Source organism: Anomaloglossus baeobatrachus, chromosome 5 (genome assembly GCF_048569485.1).
Source record: "Anomaloglossus baeobatrachus isolate aAnoBae1 chromosome 5, aAnoBae1.hap1, whole genome shotgun sequence".
Taxonomy (NCBI): Eukaryota; Metazoa; Chordata; class Amphibia; order Anura; family Aromobatidae; genus Anomaloglossus; species Anomaloglossus baeobatrachus.
In genome coordinates this window covers 453,584,477-453,600,741 of record NC_134357.1, presented here as the reverse complement: position 1 = coordinate 453,600,741, position 16,265 = coordinate 453,584,477, and the positions used below count along the sequence as shown (strand labels likewise).

Below are 16,265 nucleotides of genomic sequence, written 5' to 3'. Positions count from 1 at the left end.
ATAGATTGACAGATAGATAAATAGATAATGGATAGATTGATAGAAAGATTGATAGATAAAGTCCCTGTGAGGACACACTGCAGTTCTCGCGAGCGGTAATGTGTTCACATTACCGACCGTGAGAAATGACCTGTAGTTACCCCTGCAGCGTTGCTCACTGAACGAGGCTGCATTGAGTACTGTCAGACGCGGCTGGATGCAAGCGTCGTTGGACCTGCGTGGATTACGTCTGAGTTGTGTGTTTGGGGGGGGTTAATAAAGTGGTGAAAGAGGGGGCTTTTTTGTGTTTTATTTAAAATAAAGGATTTTTCGGTGTGTGTGTTTATTCACTTTACTTACAGGTTAATCATGAAAGCTGTCTCATAGATGATGCCATGATTAAGCTTGGACTTAGTGGCAGCGCATAGCTGCCATTAACTTGTTATTATCCCGATTGCCACTGCCTCATGGCAATCGGGAAGAGTCGGTAACACGCCGGGACTGTTGCATAATGGATGCAACATTCTTGGGGCAGCGGCGGGCTGATATTCTTGGCTGCGGGAGAGGGAGGCATTAACCATGGCCCTCTCCCTCCCCAGCCTGAGAATACTGGGCTGCCGCTGTGTGTTTACCTTGGCTGGATGGTAAAAATACGGCGGAGCACACGTTTTTATCGTTTATTATTTTTAATATATACTTTGATTTCTATGTGTATTCTATATGTCTGTGTCTGTGTGTGATATGTCTGTGTGTATTATATCCAGTGTGTCTGTGTCTGTGTCTGTGTGTGAATGTGATATGTGTGTGTTTACTCTCTGCTCAGCTTCCTTTTCCTGTCATAATGATATCACTTCCCTGCAAAATGCAGGCAGTGATGACCATTATGTCCCGAAAAACGCGAAATAACGCGGGAATAACGCAGGAAAACGCAATGAAACGCACATAATTTAATACCTTCTGTTATTTCATGATTACATTACAGTCAATGGAGTGAAATAACGCAGGTACCTGCAGAAAAGAAGTGACATGCTCATTTTTTTTCTTAAGAAAATCTGCTGCAAGAATTTTCTTGAGAAAAAAAGGCAGTGTGCGCACAGCTAATTTTTTCTTACATAGGTTTTGCTGGGTAATGTCTGCAGAAAGGTTACAACCATTTTCTCAAGAAATTAAAAAAAAAAAACGCGTAAAAAAACAGTGTGCTCATAGGGCCTTAGTTTTGTGGTCATTGTTTCTGTGGCTAAGAGACCCCCGCTAGAAGAGCCCAGCCACCACTGTGGCCAAATGTCCAGAAATTCCTGGACTGTCTGTAAAGATTAATTTTTCCCCTAGTACATAAAAAAAAATTTGATGTGTCTTTTTTTTTTAACGGGAAACTGTCAGGTCCAATATGCACGCAGAACCACGAGCAGTTCTGGGTGTATATTGCTATTCCGTGCCTAACCGTCCCTGTATACACTAGCATAGATAAAGAGACCTTTAGAAATAGTATTTCTAAAGATCTTTTACCATATGCTAATGAGCGAGGGCACTAGTCCCCTCTGCGTTAGTTTCCCGACCAGTCGCTCCCATTAGCATATTAGTACGCCCATGTGGGTGTGTTATCATGCTAATGAATGTGCAGCGTTACAGGATGATCTCACTCACCTCTCCGCTGCCATCGCGTCTGACGGGGTACTTCGGCTCAGTGTGCATGATCCTGGAGTTTGGGTCATGTGCACTACTTCAGTTTGAATGCAGGACACATACACCCAGCTTCATAGTGCGCATGACCGTAACTCCAGGGTCATGCGCACTGAGCCGAAATCCCCCGTCGGACGTGATTGCGGCGGAGAGGTGAGGAAGATCATCCTGTAACGCTGCAGGAAGTGAGTAAACTGTATTCCCTATGCAGGGGTGGGATTCAAATTTTTAACAACAGGTTCTATGTAAACTCCGCCCAGTTGAAAACCACACCGATTCTATAACCACACCCATTTTGTTAGCCACACCCATTTTCACGCACTTTCCTCAACCAAAAAATACAAGTAATTTAAAGTAAAATCTCCTTCCCCTCCTATATCTTCCCTCTCCTGTCCAGCACCAGTTGTTCCCGTCACTTTGAGTCATATTGTATTAAATGATTTTTCTACAGTTTTTAAAAATTATTACTAAAGGAGCCCTGCTAAAATTGGAACGGACGACCTTCCCCATACAGATCCCATCCCATCATGGCTTCTTTTTCCAGCAGATCTTATCCCATGTGCTCCTTTTCCCATATAGCTCAAATCTATACAGCCCCTCTCCCCATATAGCTCCCATCTTATGTGGCCTCCTTTCCCCATATAGCTGCCCTCTTATGCAAGCAGCCCCTCTCCCCATATATCTGCCATCTTTATGCTGCTCATCTCCCCATATAGCTGCCCTCTTATGCAGCCTCTCTCCCCATATAGCTGCCATCTTTATGCAGCCTCTCTCCCCATATAGCTGCCATCTTTATGCAGCCTCTCTCCCCATATAGCTGACATCTTTATGCAGCCTCTCTCCCCATATAGCTGCCCTCTTATGCAGCCTCTCTCCCCATATAGCTGCCATCTTTATGCAGCTTCTCTCCCCATATAGCTGCCATCTTTATGCAGCCACTTTCCCCATATAGCTGCCCTCTTATGCAGCTTCTCTCCCCATATAGCTGCCATCTTTATGCAGCCTCTCTCCCCATATAGCTGCCATCTTTATGCAGCCGCTCTCCCCATATAGCTGCCATCTTTATGCAGCCTCTCTCCCCATATAGCTGCCATCTTTATGCAGCCGCTCTCCCCATATAGCTGCCATCTTTATGCAGCCTCTCTCCCCATATAGCTGCCATCTTTATGTAGCCTCTCTCCTCATATAGCTGCCATCTTTATGCAGCCTCTCTCCCCATATAGCTGCCCTCTTATGTAGCCTCTCACCCCATATAGTGCCCTCTTATGTAGCCTCTCTCCCCATATAGCTGCCCTCTTATGTAGCCTCTCTCCCCATATAGCTGCCCTCTTATGCAGCCCCTCTCCCTGTATCTTTGGCTCTAGAAGCGCTTACCTGCTCCAAACACCGGGGGCTGTTTCTCTGTCTTCCGTCCTCCTCCGCGGCTCTCTGCACACAGTGACGCTGACAGACGGCAGGAGGAGGCGCTACCTCCTCACACTGCAGTGACCTCTCTGCAGCGTCAGTGCGTCGCTGCACGCCGGGTCAGGAAGCAGACAGGCTTCACTGAACCAGGAAGTGCGGCGCGGAGGTATGGAGATTAATTTGTGCTAGTGTCTTAAAGAGACACTAAAGGCTGCTTTACACGAGTCGATCTATTGTGCGATGCATCGTTGGGGTCACGGATTTTGTGACGCACTTCCGTCATTCGTAACGACATCTCCTCATGTGACAGCTCCTTGCGAGTCCAACCGATGCCTAATCGTTTGAAATTCGGCCATCGTGTACTCATTGTTTAATTCCATAAAATCGGTCAGTTTAGTCTTAATGAACGACACATTGCAAAGTGTGACACCGTGTAATCGGCCATCCTCGTAGTTATTTGTGACGTCATTAAACGTTCAGGGCGTATTTGTGGTTTTAAATAATCACGCCTAATCTAATCGGATTGGTTGTAGCAGATGCGTTTTGATTGGTTATTACTGTTATAAAATACGGAGCTGTAGTCATGATGTGTGAACATTCAGCCTTGGCGTCATGCACAGTGTTTTATAGTGCATTACTCCTAATTTTTCTTACGTTTGTTTGTTCGCTGGATTTTCCGCCCTCACTCCTTGTTATCCCTTTTTTGTGGTAAGTTGTTATATGCCAATCTTTCCTTTTTGGATCAAAATCGACATTAACCAGACCACAAACAACAAACAAGAATGATGCTAAGGACACACGAGGCAACAAAGACAGACGCAGAAGAGAAACAATATATATGGGATCTAACCAATCAACCACATTAGCAGAACTGGATTGAGCAGGTCAGAATAATTCAGGGCGTGCAACAATCCAGACAACGTCACGGAGGGCTGTATAGTTTGCCTAATTACGCCCATACAAAAGACAGATTGACCAAAGGAAAACATGTGTGAAGCCTTTTGGACGTCCGCCATGGCCAATCAATATATCGATGAGCGCTTTGTGGTCGTTTGACAACACTCAACGTGTGACACATGGACAACTACCTATCAGCGATACAAAAAAAAAAAAAAAGACTTTGCAAAATAAATCGCACGATGGATCGACTCGTGTAAAGCAGCCTTAACACAAATGAATACAGGGAACCGGATCGCCAGAGCTGTTTCTTGCCGGTTCTGGGAACCGGCTGCTATTTTAACAACCGGTTCTCCAGAACCGGACAGAACCGGCTGAATCCGGCTGAATATCAAGGATGGAGAAATCCTCTCATTTTTACATTGCTATGAATCTGATGATACCCATGAATGCAACTCACTGTATTGTGGGCACCTCTGTCTAGTGGGCGGTCCAGTCAACTTCAGCTCATCCCTCATTGAATTATTTGTATCATCAACACACAGACTACATTCAAAATCCAAGAATATCTTATTTTTTTTTAAATCTCATTCATATAAAGATCACTGGGATTATATGGTTAGAATGATAATCTCAAGGCAGCTGTGTGTTAATAACACATAATAGTAGTCTATAAACAGCACCACATCTGTCCACAGGTTGCAACTGGTATAGCTTCCCAGACTCATTAATTTCAATGGAGTTAATCAGCAATTGTCAGATACATGAATTGGACCATGGCACACTACAGGCTACAACTAACCTTTGGGGGCCAATGCTTTAATCCTCCAAACCTTAGAATTCAGCTCCAGCAAGTTCATGGCCTTCATCTTGTACAGGTCTGGATTCACCTCTTTGGCAGTTTTTTTCTTTACGGCCTTTGCAATGTTCAGAGCAGTCTGCTCTCCATTACTTTCCAGATACTGGTAAATTTCCTTCTCTAAATGGAACAACATGAGATTTCCTTGAGACGTCACCAATGTAGTGGAGCCACGTGTTATGCACTAAATATCTCCATTAAATTCACATAACAGCTATGGACTGTGTCAGGGTTGGCAGCAGGCCACGCGATCACTATAGGGCTTGTTAGTCAGCGTTGGCACCAGGCTCCCCCCTCCCCGAGGATCGCACTTTCAATTGTATCGGCATTGCAGTTGCTGATACAATTGAAAGCAATGATGAGAGAGTGAGTGGCGCGCTGCTTTTCTCATCATTCTCCCGCTGTATCTGCGGCACTCTGACAGCTCGTCACAGCATAAAGCGATGACGTCACTATTGCGCGCCTGCTCTACTTAGGTAAGCATAGCGGCAGAACAGTGGACACAGTGAGGAGACTGGAGCAGCGGGGGAACGAGGAGAAATATATATTTAATCATGATGACCAGACAACTAACAGGGTGCATTACATGATATGGGGGCTGTATACTACATGAGAGTACATACTACTATATGAGGCTGCATAGTGCTAAATGGGGGCTGCATAATGCTATATGGGGGCTGCAACATGCAATATTGGGGGCTGCATAATGCTATATGGGGTCTACATAATACTATATGTGGGCTGCATTATACTGTATGGAGGACTATGGGGGCTTCATAGCACGATATGGAGGAATATGAGGATGCATAGTATTATGTGGAGCAATATGGGGTGCATTATATTATATGGAGGAATATTGGGTGTATTATACTATATGGAGTAATATGGGATGCATAACACTATATGGAGGACTATGGGGGCTTCATAACACTATATGGAGGAATACTAGGCTGCATTATATTATGTGGAGCAATATGGGGTGCATTATACTATATGGAGGAATATGAGGGCTTGATAACACTATATGGAGGAATATGGGGGCTGAATACTGCTATATGGAGTAATATGAGGCTGCATTATATTATGTGGAGCAATTTGGGGTGAACTATATTACAGTATATGGAGGAATAATGGGTGCATAATACTATATGGAGAAATATGGGGGCTGCATAATATTACATGGGGGTTGCATACTACTATATCCCCAGAGTTAGAAACCTAAATTCCATCAGATAGATTCTAATAATACACCAATGTGGGAGGAGCCCACAATTGGTTAACAGCAGCTCATAATGAACATATATAACAAGGAGAAAAAAACATATTGCTGAAAATCATTTGAGATTTATTAGAAAAATTCAAAGTGCACAGAGCAGAAGCATAAAAAAAGTTCTAAAGTATGAGATGGTAATACAAAAAAAGGGGGTTGGGGATGGTAAGACATATAGGGTACAGACCTACGGCAATGCAAATATTAATATAGTACAACTCACACATATGACCCTTCAAAGACAAATTTGATGATTCATGATGATCACAATTTTTACCAAGTGGTAGTAAGAAAAGTGACCGTTCAATGAATAGCCACAATACATGCAAAATTGCAAATATAGAGAGATCCAGGAGACATTCAAAAATTATTCATTAATTAACAAATGTTAAAAGGTCAAAGTGAGGGTATATGGTCTCACCTTTACCTTTTCACACTTGTTAATTAATTAATCAATCATTTTTTTAATGTCTCCTGGATCTCTTTTTTTGTATTACCATCTCAAGCTTTACAACTTTTTTTATGCTTTTGCACTGTGCACTTTGAATTTTCCTAATAAATATCAAATGAATTTCAGCAATTTTGCTCATGTTTTTTTCTCCTTGTTATATACCTTCAGAGTTGTATGTCAATGTCCGGATGCAGGGAAAGAGCGGCATTTATACCAGATTAAAACAAACATTTAATGTAATTGACGTCATCTTTAACCATGCATGCTAAGCTGGGCACGCAAGACACAATATTTCAGCCTCTATAGGAAAAAAAATGTTCAGACAGTTAACAATTGAACCTGATCATGTCCTGTGTCCCCAAAGGATTTGGGGCTAAGGAGACTTCGTCACTCCCAATAAAAAGTTGAGTTTTGACTTGTAGGATCTACTCAGACGTATCATAACAAATGTTTTTGCATTTGAATACTATTCTACGCTAGGTGTGAGTGCTATGTGGCCATTCACATATTTTTTTTTTTTTTTGCAGATCGAGCGGTCCATGAAAATTGATGACATGTCTGATACTAATCCGAGTGGTGGATCAAAAAATTGCAACGTAAGTCTATATGTCCATAAAAAAAAAAAAATCGAATTCCAAGCATGTGCTGTCTGTTGTAAATTCAATCCAAGGAAGGGGGGAGGGGAGAAAAAAAATCTAGCACCGAAGTATAAATTCCTATTTATTCCAACAATTAAAACGTGGATACATGTGCAGTTACACCAGTTACATGTATCCATGTTTTAAATATTGGAATAAATAGGAATTTTTACTTCGGTGCTGGATTTTTTCTGCCCCTCCCCCCCCTTCCTTGGATTGATTTGCACCTGTGGATGCCAAACCATTGGATCCGAGCACTGGACTAGGAGCTGCAGAGCAAGACAAGGAGTGGTGAGCTGAACAATGACTTTATTATTACCTTTCTTGCTGTCTGTTGTACACTGACCGCTAGATAGAAGAAAGTAGAGAATTTTTTTCTTTTTTGCCTCATCTAAGAAAACATTCTAAAATTCAGACCAAAATCACTATGAAGAAAATCTGACCAAAATCACTTATGAAACTAGGACTGTTTTATCTCGCATGAGAAAAATCACTGACGTCTGAATGAGGCCTAAAAGAGAATCAAACAAATATATAGGAAAAAATGGCTCAAAAACTGCCAATCGCACGTACATTTAGGGTAAAGCAAACATTTCTTTTTTACTGGCGTGGAAACAGTCAGCAAGCTGCACATGACAGATCAGTTAAATATGTATTTGAAAAATGGCTCAAGTGACCATCATGTATATTCAGGGTAGAGAACATTTATTTTTTACTTGCGTGGAAACAGTCAGTAAGCTGCACATGGCAGATCAGTTAAATATACAGTATATTGGAAACATGGCTCAAAAAGTGCCCATCATGTACATCATTTACATTTCCTTGTTATTTTTTTATTTACTGTGAATAGAACAAGGAGCTAAAAGATCCAACAACAGCATCTTGTTGACGGTTCCATGTAGTAATATCATAAACTCAATACACTTACAGTATAACACTTCGATGTCCTCTTCTATTAGGCTACTTTCACACATCCGGCTTGAGCCGTGCGGCTCAATCCGGCTGTGAAACCTAGGCAACGGATGCGGTGAAAACACCGCATCCTTTGCATAAGTTTTTACATGCGGCTCGTCCGTTTTTTCCGGTTGCGGCACGCTACTGAGCATGCGCAGTGGAAGAAACCGCATGCGGTGGCCGGATGCGTTTTTTTCCGCATCGCACCGCATCCGGCGTCCATAGGCATGCATTGAAAAATGCGCCGCAGCGGCCGGATGCGGTGCAATGCGGGTTTTTTTTGCCGGAGCAAAAAACGTTGCACGCAACGTTTCATCCGGCCGCGGCATCGGCTAAATCTGCCGCATGCGGCAAAAACCGGACCGAACGCAAGCCCCTGCGGCACAATACGGCACTAATGTAAGTCTATGCAAAAAAAAAACGCAACCGACGGCAAAAAAAACGGTTGCGGTTTTTCTGCAGAGCGCCGTATTGTGCCGCAGAGCAAAAACCGGATGTGTGAAAGTAGCCTTAGTTTGTTTAGTTATAAGCTAAGTTGTTGTGGAAACTGTCAGAAACTGTAATTATAATCAAAATATAATAGCTATTCTGCTTGCTGATGGTTTCTAGGAAATTTAATTAATTCAGGGTAAAAGAGGTAATTTATAAATAAAATTTTGTATAAACTCTAATAAAACTTTTACTGAGTATAAAGGCAATGCTTAGACTGAAATCTGGCTTTGTATATGAAATCCCACGCTGGACATGTACCGTACTCACGTTGATCGGACAGGACGCAATCTATTTTTGGTAATTGTTTGTCTGCTGTGATCAGAGTCTCATTACTTTCTGTCATTGTATCTGTTTTGGAAAGTAAAGTGAATCCTGTTAGAATAGTACGTCAATGATCAGAAATACATTACTGCTGTCACCCAGCTTTCCTAAAGTCCTGAGAGGACATCCCTAATTAAAGCCATGTGCGCACGCTGCGGATTTACCACGGATTTGCCGCAGAATTGCTGCAGAAAATTAGTCTAATATTTCTGCAGTCATTCCCCAGCAAATCCTATGGGTTTTAAAAAATGCTGTGTTTTTTTATACCCACAGATTTTCCGCTGTGGAATTAATGAGCATGTCACTTCTTTACCATAGATAATGGTAAAAACTGCGGGGACCAACTTTCAGAAAATCCACAGTAAATCTGGGGTAAATCTGCGACCAATCGCACCAAAAACGCGGGAGCGGGATTCTTTCAGTCGGTCCATTTTTTTCTTAAGAAAAAGGCAATTTCTAGTGCGCACATGGCCTAACAGGGAAAATGAGGAATAAGACCCAGTTCCAGAGCACTGCATTACAGAATTGTCATTTTCCTATTAACTATTCAGTGATCACCCCTGTAGAGATTGTCAGATCGACCCATGAATGATCAAGCTTGGGTAGAATTTACTGATTTTGTCTCGTATTTGGGGAATAGTCGACAACGTTGATGTTAAAATGATCAGATCATCTCTACTCCCCTCTAATACTACTAGAAAGCTGGGTGTCCACTCCATACCCTTGAGGAGCCCTTGTTGTTTGTCTCCCAAATGTTCTCATAACTAACTAAGAAATGGCTGAGACAATATAATGAATGAAAAAAGTTTTAAAAGCCTCCCAGCTGCAGTAGAACTACAACTCGCAGCATATACTGTAGCCCATGCAGTGGATGAAGGCATGAAGCCATTACAGTCTTACCTGGTGCAGAGAATCCTCACCTTTAGTTCTTCCTGTATTAATGACAGAAGGCAGCAAAGTTTCTCTTCTCATTCATCACGAAGCAAAACTGAAAGTGAACGTACAGCTGAGCTCAGGGCAGAGACCGAAACTAATTACGTCACTCCAGGGAGCGAAACATGTCAAAAAGATAGTATCTCCAATACTGGAAGGCAAATCAAATCATGTAGAAAGGGGTGTAACCGATACAGTGCCTAAATATTACTGCAATACGGGACACCATTTCTTAGGCTAAGTTCACACTTCTGTTGTTTTGCATCAGTCACAATCCGTCGCCTTGAGGAATTAAGGTATTGCAGCAATCCGTTTTTTTCCCCATAGGCTTCTATTAGTGGCGGATTGTGACTGATGCCCTGCGTTGCATCCGCCGCGTGACAGATCAGTCGTTTACTCACTGACCGTCAGGCGGGAGCAACGCTGAATATAACGTTTTTTGAAGCGGCAGGTGTCCATCGCAATCCGTCAAGAGCTATAATGGATGTCTATGGTGCTGGATTCCGCCGTAATCCATCACACAACGGAATCCAGTGCTGGATTCCATCATGCTCTACTGAAATAACACATCCGTTGCGTCAGTTGACATCTAAAAAACTACACATCATTTGTTGCGTCGCAACAATGGACCTGACGGATTTAAAACAGAAGTGTGAACTTAGCCTTAAGGGGGAACCTGTCACCAGATTTTTCCCTCATGAGCTACGGCCACCACTAGTGAGCCCTTATATACAGCATTCCAGAATGCTGTATATAAGAGCTCAGGCCGCTCTGTAGAATGTAATAAATACCTTTATAGTTTTCACCTAGGGGGGCAGCCTTGGTCCGATGGGTGTCACTGCTCTCGGTCCGATGCCTCCTATCTTCCTTCCATTGCCGTCCTCCTTCTCAGTTCTGTGTGGATAACGTGTCCTGAGTCATTCACACAGAGGCCTCCATTGTGCTCCAGCACATGTGCTTTTTGATCTGCTCTGCCGAGGGCAGAGCAAGGTACTGTAATGTGCAGGCATGAGGAAAGGTCAAAGACCGCCTGCTCATGTACACTACAGTACTTTGATCTGCCCTCAGCCAGGAAGATCAAAGTGTGCATTCTGGAATGCTGTATATAAAGGCTCACTGGTGCTGGCCGCAGCTTATGGCCGCAGTTTATGGCCGGGGCCACACGGCGCACTAGTGCGATGCTCGCATGACACTCGGCTCACGCTGGCAGCACAGCAGGAGCTGAGTGTCATGCTAGTATCCATGCGACTGAGGTCCGACTGTGCGAGCGTAACTCGGCTGCGGGGGGCAGGCCAGCTCTGAGGAGGGGAGGGCCGGCACGGAGGAGAGGAGGGAGGGATTTCACTCCCTCTCTCCTCCAAAGCTGGCTATTGCGATTCTCGCTCTGCATGCGCAGTACACTGGTGTACTGCGAGTGCAGTGCGATTTTTCTCTCGCCCCATACACTTGAATGGATGCGAGAGAAAAGAGTCTCACATTACAATCACAGCATGCTGCGATTGTTTTCTCGGTCCGATTAGGGCTGAGACAATAATCGCTCATGTGCGCTGACACACAGGCTAAAATTGGTCCGAGTGGAATGCGATGTTTCATCGCACTCTACTCGCACCGATTTTCTCGCCATGTGGCTTAGGCCTATGACGGAAAGACCTGGTGACAGGTTCCCTTTTATAGAGGTTTCCTCTTCTGTTACACTGATGAACAAAAGAGTTACCATGTTTTCAGCTCTTGACTTTCAGGCTCCATATCTCACCATTCACTGCAGCATTGAGTGTGAAACTACCTTCATTTTATAGACAATCATCTTGACTATTCCATACATAAATTTGACTATTTAGCATATGATTAGTTATGCAGACTCTTGTCAGGTCACTACATTGTTACTGTTTTGTTCCTGGTAGCAGGAAAACTTTTTCTTTCCTGTATACTACAAATTACAACCTGATCTCACATTCTCTAATAGCTCAGTTTGTTATTAAGTTGATTTCCAAGCGAAAGGTCACTGGTTTGAATTGAGGAGCAGCTATGAAGAAGATTTCCCAAGAAAAGAGAATCAGCATCAACCAGCTCATTGATAGTGGTCTCTCAACCAAGAAAATTGTCAAACTGTGTCATGTGAGTGCAATGATAGTTGGAAGAATAAGAAATTGAGTCCGTCCATCGATTGAAAAGCCAAGAGGTGGATGCCCAGGCATCTAATCTCTCTTTTTATACACCCTAAAATCTTGTTTGCTTTAGCAGCTGCTGCCTGACATTTAATACTGCTGCTCAGCTTACTTGTAACCAGAATACCAAAAGTCCTTCTCCTGTTCTGTAGTTCCAAGTTTACTTCCATTTAATGTATATGCAGCAATAGGATTACTCCATCCTAGGTGCATTACTTTACATTTATCAACATTAAATCTCATTTTCCAAGTGTCAGACCACGCATATAGACACAGTTAGTTAATTAGTTGCTAGTGGTCATAACAATGGATACCTAAGGTTCTGCAATGGCCTGAACATGAGGTAAGCAACATGGTGAATCAGAAGAACTATATTACATTTCTAATTGGAGGTATGTGCTAATATTATTAATACACCTACTATATATTGGGATAGGATCTTGGAGATGGGAATCACCCTTTAACTGTTAATTGCCCTACAGTCACTTACTGGGCAACCTATCCTACCAAACCATCCAACATAACCTTTTACATATATTCATATAAATCAAATCAAATAAGCTTTATTGGCATGACCAAATACAAATTAGTTTTGCCAAAGCAAGTACACTAGGGACTTGCACTGTGGAGATGATGTGTAGGGACTGTAGGAAGGATGAATGGGGGCACATCCGGGTAAAACGAACAAAGTTTTTTCTCCGGCGATGCACATCAGACTTGAGGATTATTTCAAAATTCAAATTCTTTTTTCTCTTTCTTTCCCCGTCATTCCAGTCCTCATGTAACATTAGAGTATCTTCTTCATTTAGGTTTGATTAGCTCCGGTGAACCTTAATATGATGAGACTTACATATAGATTATAATGGGATTTGTTGGGAAGCTGTGGTAATACCATATATATTTTGTTGGCAGTATTGAAATATATATGAGCAGAGTAAGGTATTTGTGGAATATTTTATTGGACTCCCTTCTTTATATAAGACGCATATGATAAATTTGATATATGTTCATAAATACTTGTACTACCCTTCTTTGAATATGTTAAATTCACTTTGGATTGAGAATTATGTATGATTATTGGACAGACTAGAAGGTGGCCCGATTCTAACGCATCGGGTATTCTAGAATTTATTGTGTAGTTAATGTATGATTTTTGTTATATATATATATATATATATATATATATATATATATATATATATATATATATATATATATATATATATATATATATATATATATATATATATATATATAGATATAGATGTTGTTGTGTGTAGTTGCCAAGTGTTTGTGTAGGGCGCTGTAAATGTTCTGGGTGTTGTTTGGGTATGGGGGTGTGTGAGAACGGTGTTGTTTGTGTATTGCGTTGTTTGTGGAGCGCTGTATGTCTGCAGCGTTGTGTGTGTGTGTGTGTGGTGCTGTGTGTGTTGCGCGGTTTGTGTGGGTGTGTGTGAGTGGGGTGCATGTGTGTGTTTTGGGGGGAGATATGGTTTGTGCAGTGTGTGTGTGTGTTGCGCGGTGTGTGCGTATATTTGTGTGTGCCGCGGTATTTGTGTGTTGGGTGTTGTGTGTGTGTGTGTGTGCGGCGTTGTCTGTGTGTAGTCTGTGTAGGGCAGTGTTTGTGGTTCCCAGTGTGTGGTGTGTTGTGCGTGTGTGGCGGTGTGTGTGTGTGTGTGTTTTGGGGGAAGTGTGCACCCCCATCGTGCTCCATCCCCCATGCTGCGCACCCCCCATTGTGCTCCATCCCCCATGCTGCGAACCCCCATTGTGCTCCATCCCCCATGCTGCGCACCCCCATTGTGCTCCATCCCCCATGCTGCGCACCCCCATTGTGCTCCATCCCCCATGCTGCGCACCCCCATTGTGCTCCATCCTCCATGCTGCGCACTCCCATCATGCTCTATCCCCCATGCTGCACACCCCTATCGTGCTTCATCTCCCCATGCTGCGCACCCCCCATCATGCTTCATCCCCCCATGATGCGCACCCCCCCCATCATGCTCCATCCCCCATGCTGCACACCCCTCAGAGAGGACTAGACTAGGAGGACTAAAATAGGAGAAGTATAATAGGAGGAGTATTCCTGGGGAGAGAGGAGTATAATAAGAGGAGTAGTCCTGGGGGAGAGGAGTATAATAGGAGTATTCCTGGGTGGAGAGGAGTATAATAGCAGGAGTAGTCCTGGGGAGAGAGGAGTATAATAGGAGGAGTAGGAGTATACTAAGAGGAGTAGTCCTGGAGGTGAGGAGTATAATAGGAGAAGTAGTCCTGGAGGTGAGGAGTAATAATAGGAGGAGTAGTCCTGGGGAAAGAGGAGTATTATAGGAGGAGTAGTCCTGGGGAAAGAGGAGTATTATAGGAGGAGTAGTCCTGGGGGGAGAGAAGTATAATAGGAGGAGGAGTCCTGGGGGGAGAGGAGTATAATAGGAGGAGTAGTCCTGGGGAGAGAGGAGTATAATAAGAGGAGTAGTCCTGGGGAGAGAGGAGTATAATAGGAGGAATAGTCCTGGGGAGAGAGGAGTATAATAGGAGGAGTTGTCCTGGGGAGAGAGGAGTATAATAGGAGGAGTAGTCCTGGGGGGAGAGGAGGATAATAGGAGGAGTAGTCCTGGGGGGAGAGGAGTATAATAGGAAGAGTAGTCCTGGGGGGAGAGGAGTATAATAGGAAGAGTAGTCCTGGGGGGAGAGGAGTATAATAGGAGGAGTAGTCCTGGGGTGGGGGGAGAGGAGTATAATAGGAGGAGTAGTCCTGGGGGGAGAGGAGGATAATATGGGGAGTAGTCCTGGGGGGAGATTAGGATAATAGGAGGAGTAGTCCTGGGGGGAGAGGAGTATAATAGGAGGAGTAGTCCTGGGGGAGAGAAGTATAATAGGAGGTGTAGTCCTGGGGAGAGAGGAGTAAAATAGCAGGAGTAATCCTGGGGGGGAAAGGAGTATAATAGGAGTAGTAGTCCTGTAGAGAGAGGAGTATAATAGGAGGAGTAGTCCTGTAGGGTGTGAAGTATAATAGGAGTAGTCCTGGGGGGAGAGGAGTCTAATAGGAGGAGTAGTCCTGGGGAGAGAGGAGTCTAATAGGTGGAGTTGTCCTGGAGGGGAATTTTCAAATAGGTGGCGTAATCCTGGGGGAAGGTGTCTAATAGATGGAGTAGTCGTGGGGGGAGGTGTCTAATAGGTGGAGTAGTCCTGGGGTGAGGTGTCTCATAGGTGGAGTAGTCCTGGGGGAGGTGTCTAATAGGTGGAGTAGTCCTGGGGGGAGGTGTATAAGGTGCCCAATGTGTGCGGGGGGAGGTGTACAGTTGCTCAATGTGTGCGGAAGGCGGGGCCGAGCGGCACCGTGTGCGGGGGGCGGGGCCGAGAGGTCACCGTGTACGGGGGGGCGGGGCTGAGAGGCCACCGTGTGCGGGAGGGCGGGGCTGAGAGGCCACCGTGTGCGGGGGGCGGGGCCGAGAGGCCACCGTGTGCGGGGAGCGGGGCCGAGAGGCCACCGTGTGCGGGGGGCGGGGCCGAGAGGCCACCGTGTGCGGGGAGCGGGGCCAAGAGGCCACCGTGTGCGGGGGGGGCGGGGCCGAGAGGCCACCGTATGCGGGGGGGCGGGCCGAGAGGCCACCGTGTGCGGGGGGTGGGGCCCAGAGGCCAGCATGTGCAGGGGGCAGGGCCCAGAGGCCACCGTGTGCGGGGGTGGGGCCGAGAGGCCACCGTGTGTGGGGGGCGGGGCCGAGCGGCCACCGTGTGGGGGGGCGGGGCTGAGCGGTCACCGTGTGCGGGGGGCGGGGCCGAGCGGCCAATGTGTGCGGGGCCGACCGGGCAATGTGCGGGGGGCGGGGCCGAGCGGCCAACGTGTGTGGGGGGTGGGGCCGAGCGGTCAATGTGTGCGGGGGGTGGGGCTGGGCCGAGCCAAGTGGGCAATGCGTGCGGGGGGCGGGGCCGAGCAGAGCGGCCAATGCATGCAGGGGGCGGGTCCAGGCCGAGCGGCCAATGCAACGGTTGTCACTGTAATGACGTCATTTTGGAGCAAGACAGACAGACAGAATAAGGCAATTATATATATATAGATGTTTAATTATTGATGAGATGTATGAATTCTTTGTTTTTCTTCTGTATATTGAATTTAGGTTTATGGGACATCAGAAGGGCTCGAACTAGAGCTGCATGGTATTAAAGCTCTATATGACGATCTCCTGTGAAAATTCATGGAGTGGGTTTGTTACTGTTGACAGAT

The 16,265-nt window shown here is 44.9% G+C and overlaps 1 protein-coding gene across 2 annotated transcripts in view; it reads right to left on the bottom strand.

Annotated features, from left to right (window-relative positions):
• ZBP1 (Z-DNA binding protein 1) overlaps window positions 1–9,927 on the bottom strand; it is a 67,289-nt gene extending 57,362 nt beyond the window's left edge. Inside the window, exons 1-3 of one of the 2 annotated variants that reach the window (XM_075347826.1) lie at window positions 9,866–9,927; window positions 8,892–8,972; window positions 4,763–4,939 (exon numbers count right to left, since the gene is read on the bottom strand). In XM_075347826.1, coding sequence (XP_075203941.1) covers window positions 4,763–4,939; window positions 8,892–8,972; window positions 9,866–9,917 — 310 coding nt within the window. In that variant the 5' untranslated portion in view covers window positions 9,918–9,927. Of the gene's footprint in view, window positions 1–4,762; window positions 4,940–8,891; window positions 8,973–9,845 lie in introns of both variants that reach the window. The other variant, XM_075347827.1, reaches the window with a different exon arrangement.
• Between the last annotated feature and the right edge of the window lie 6,338 nt (window positions 9,928–16,265).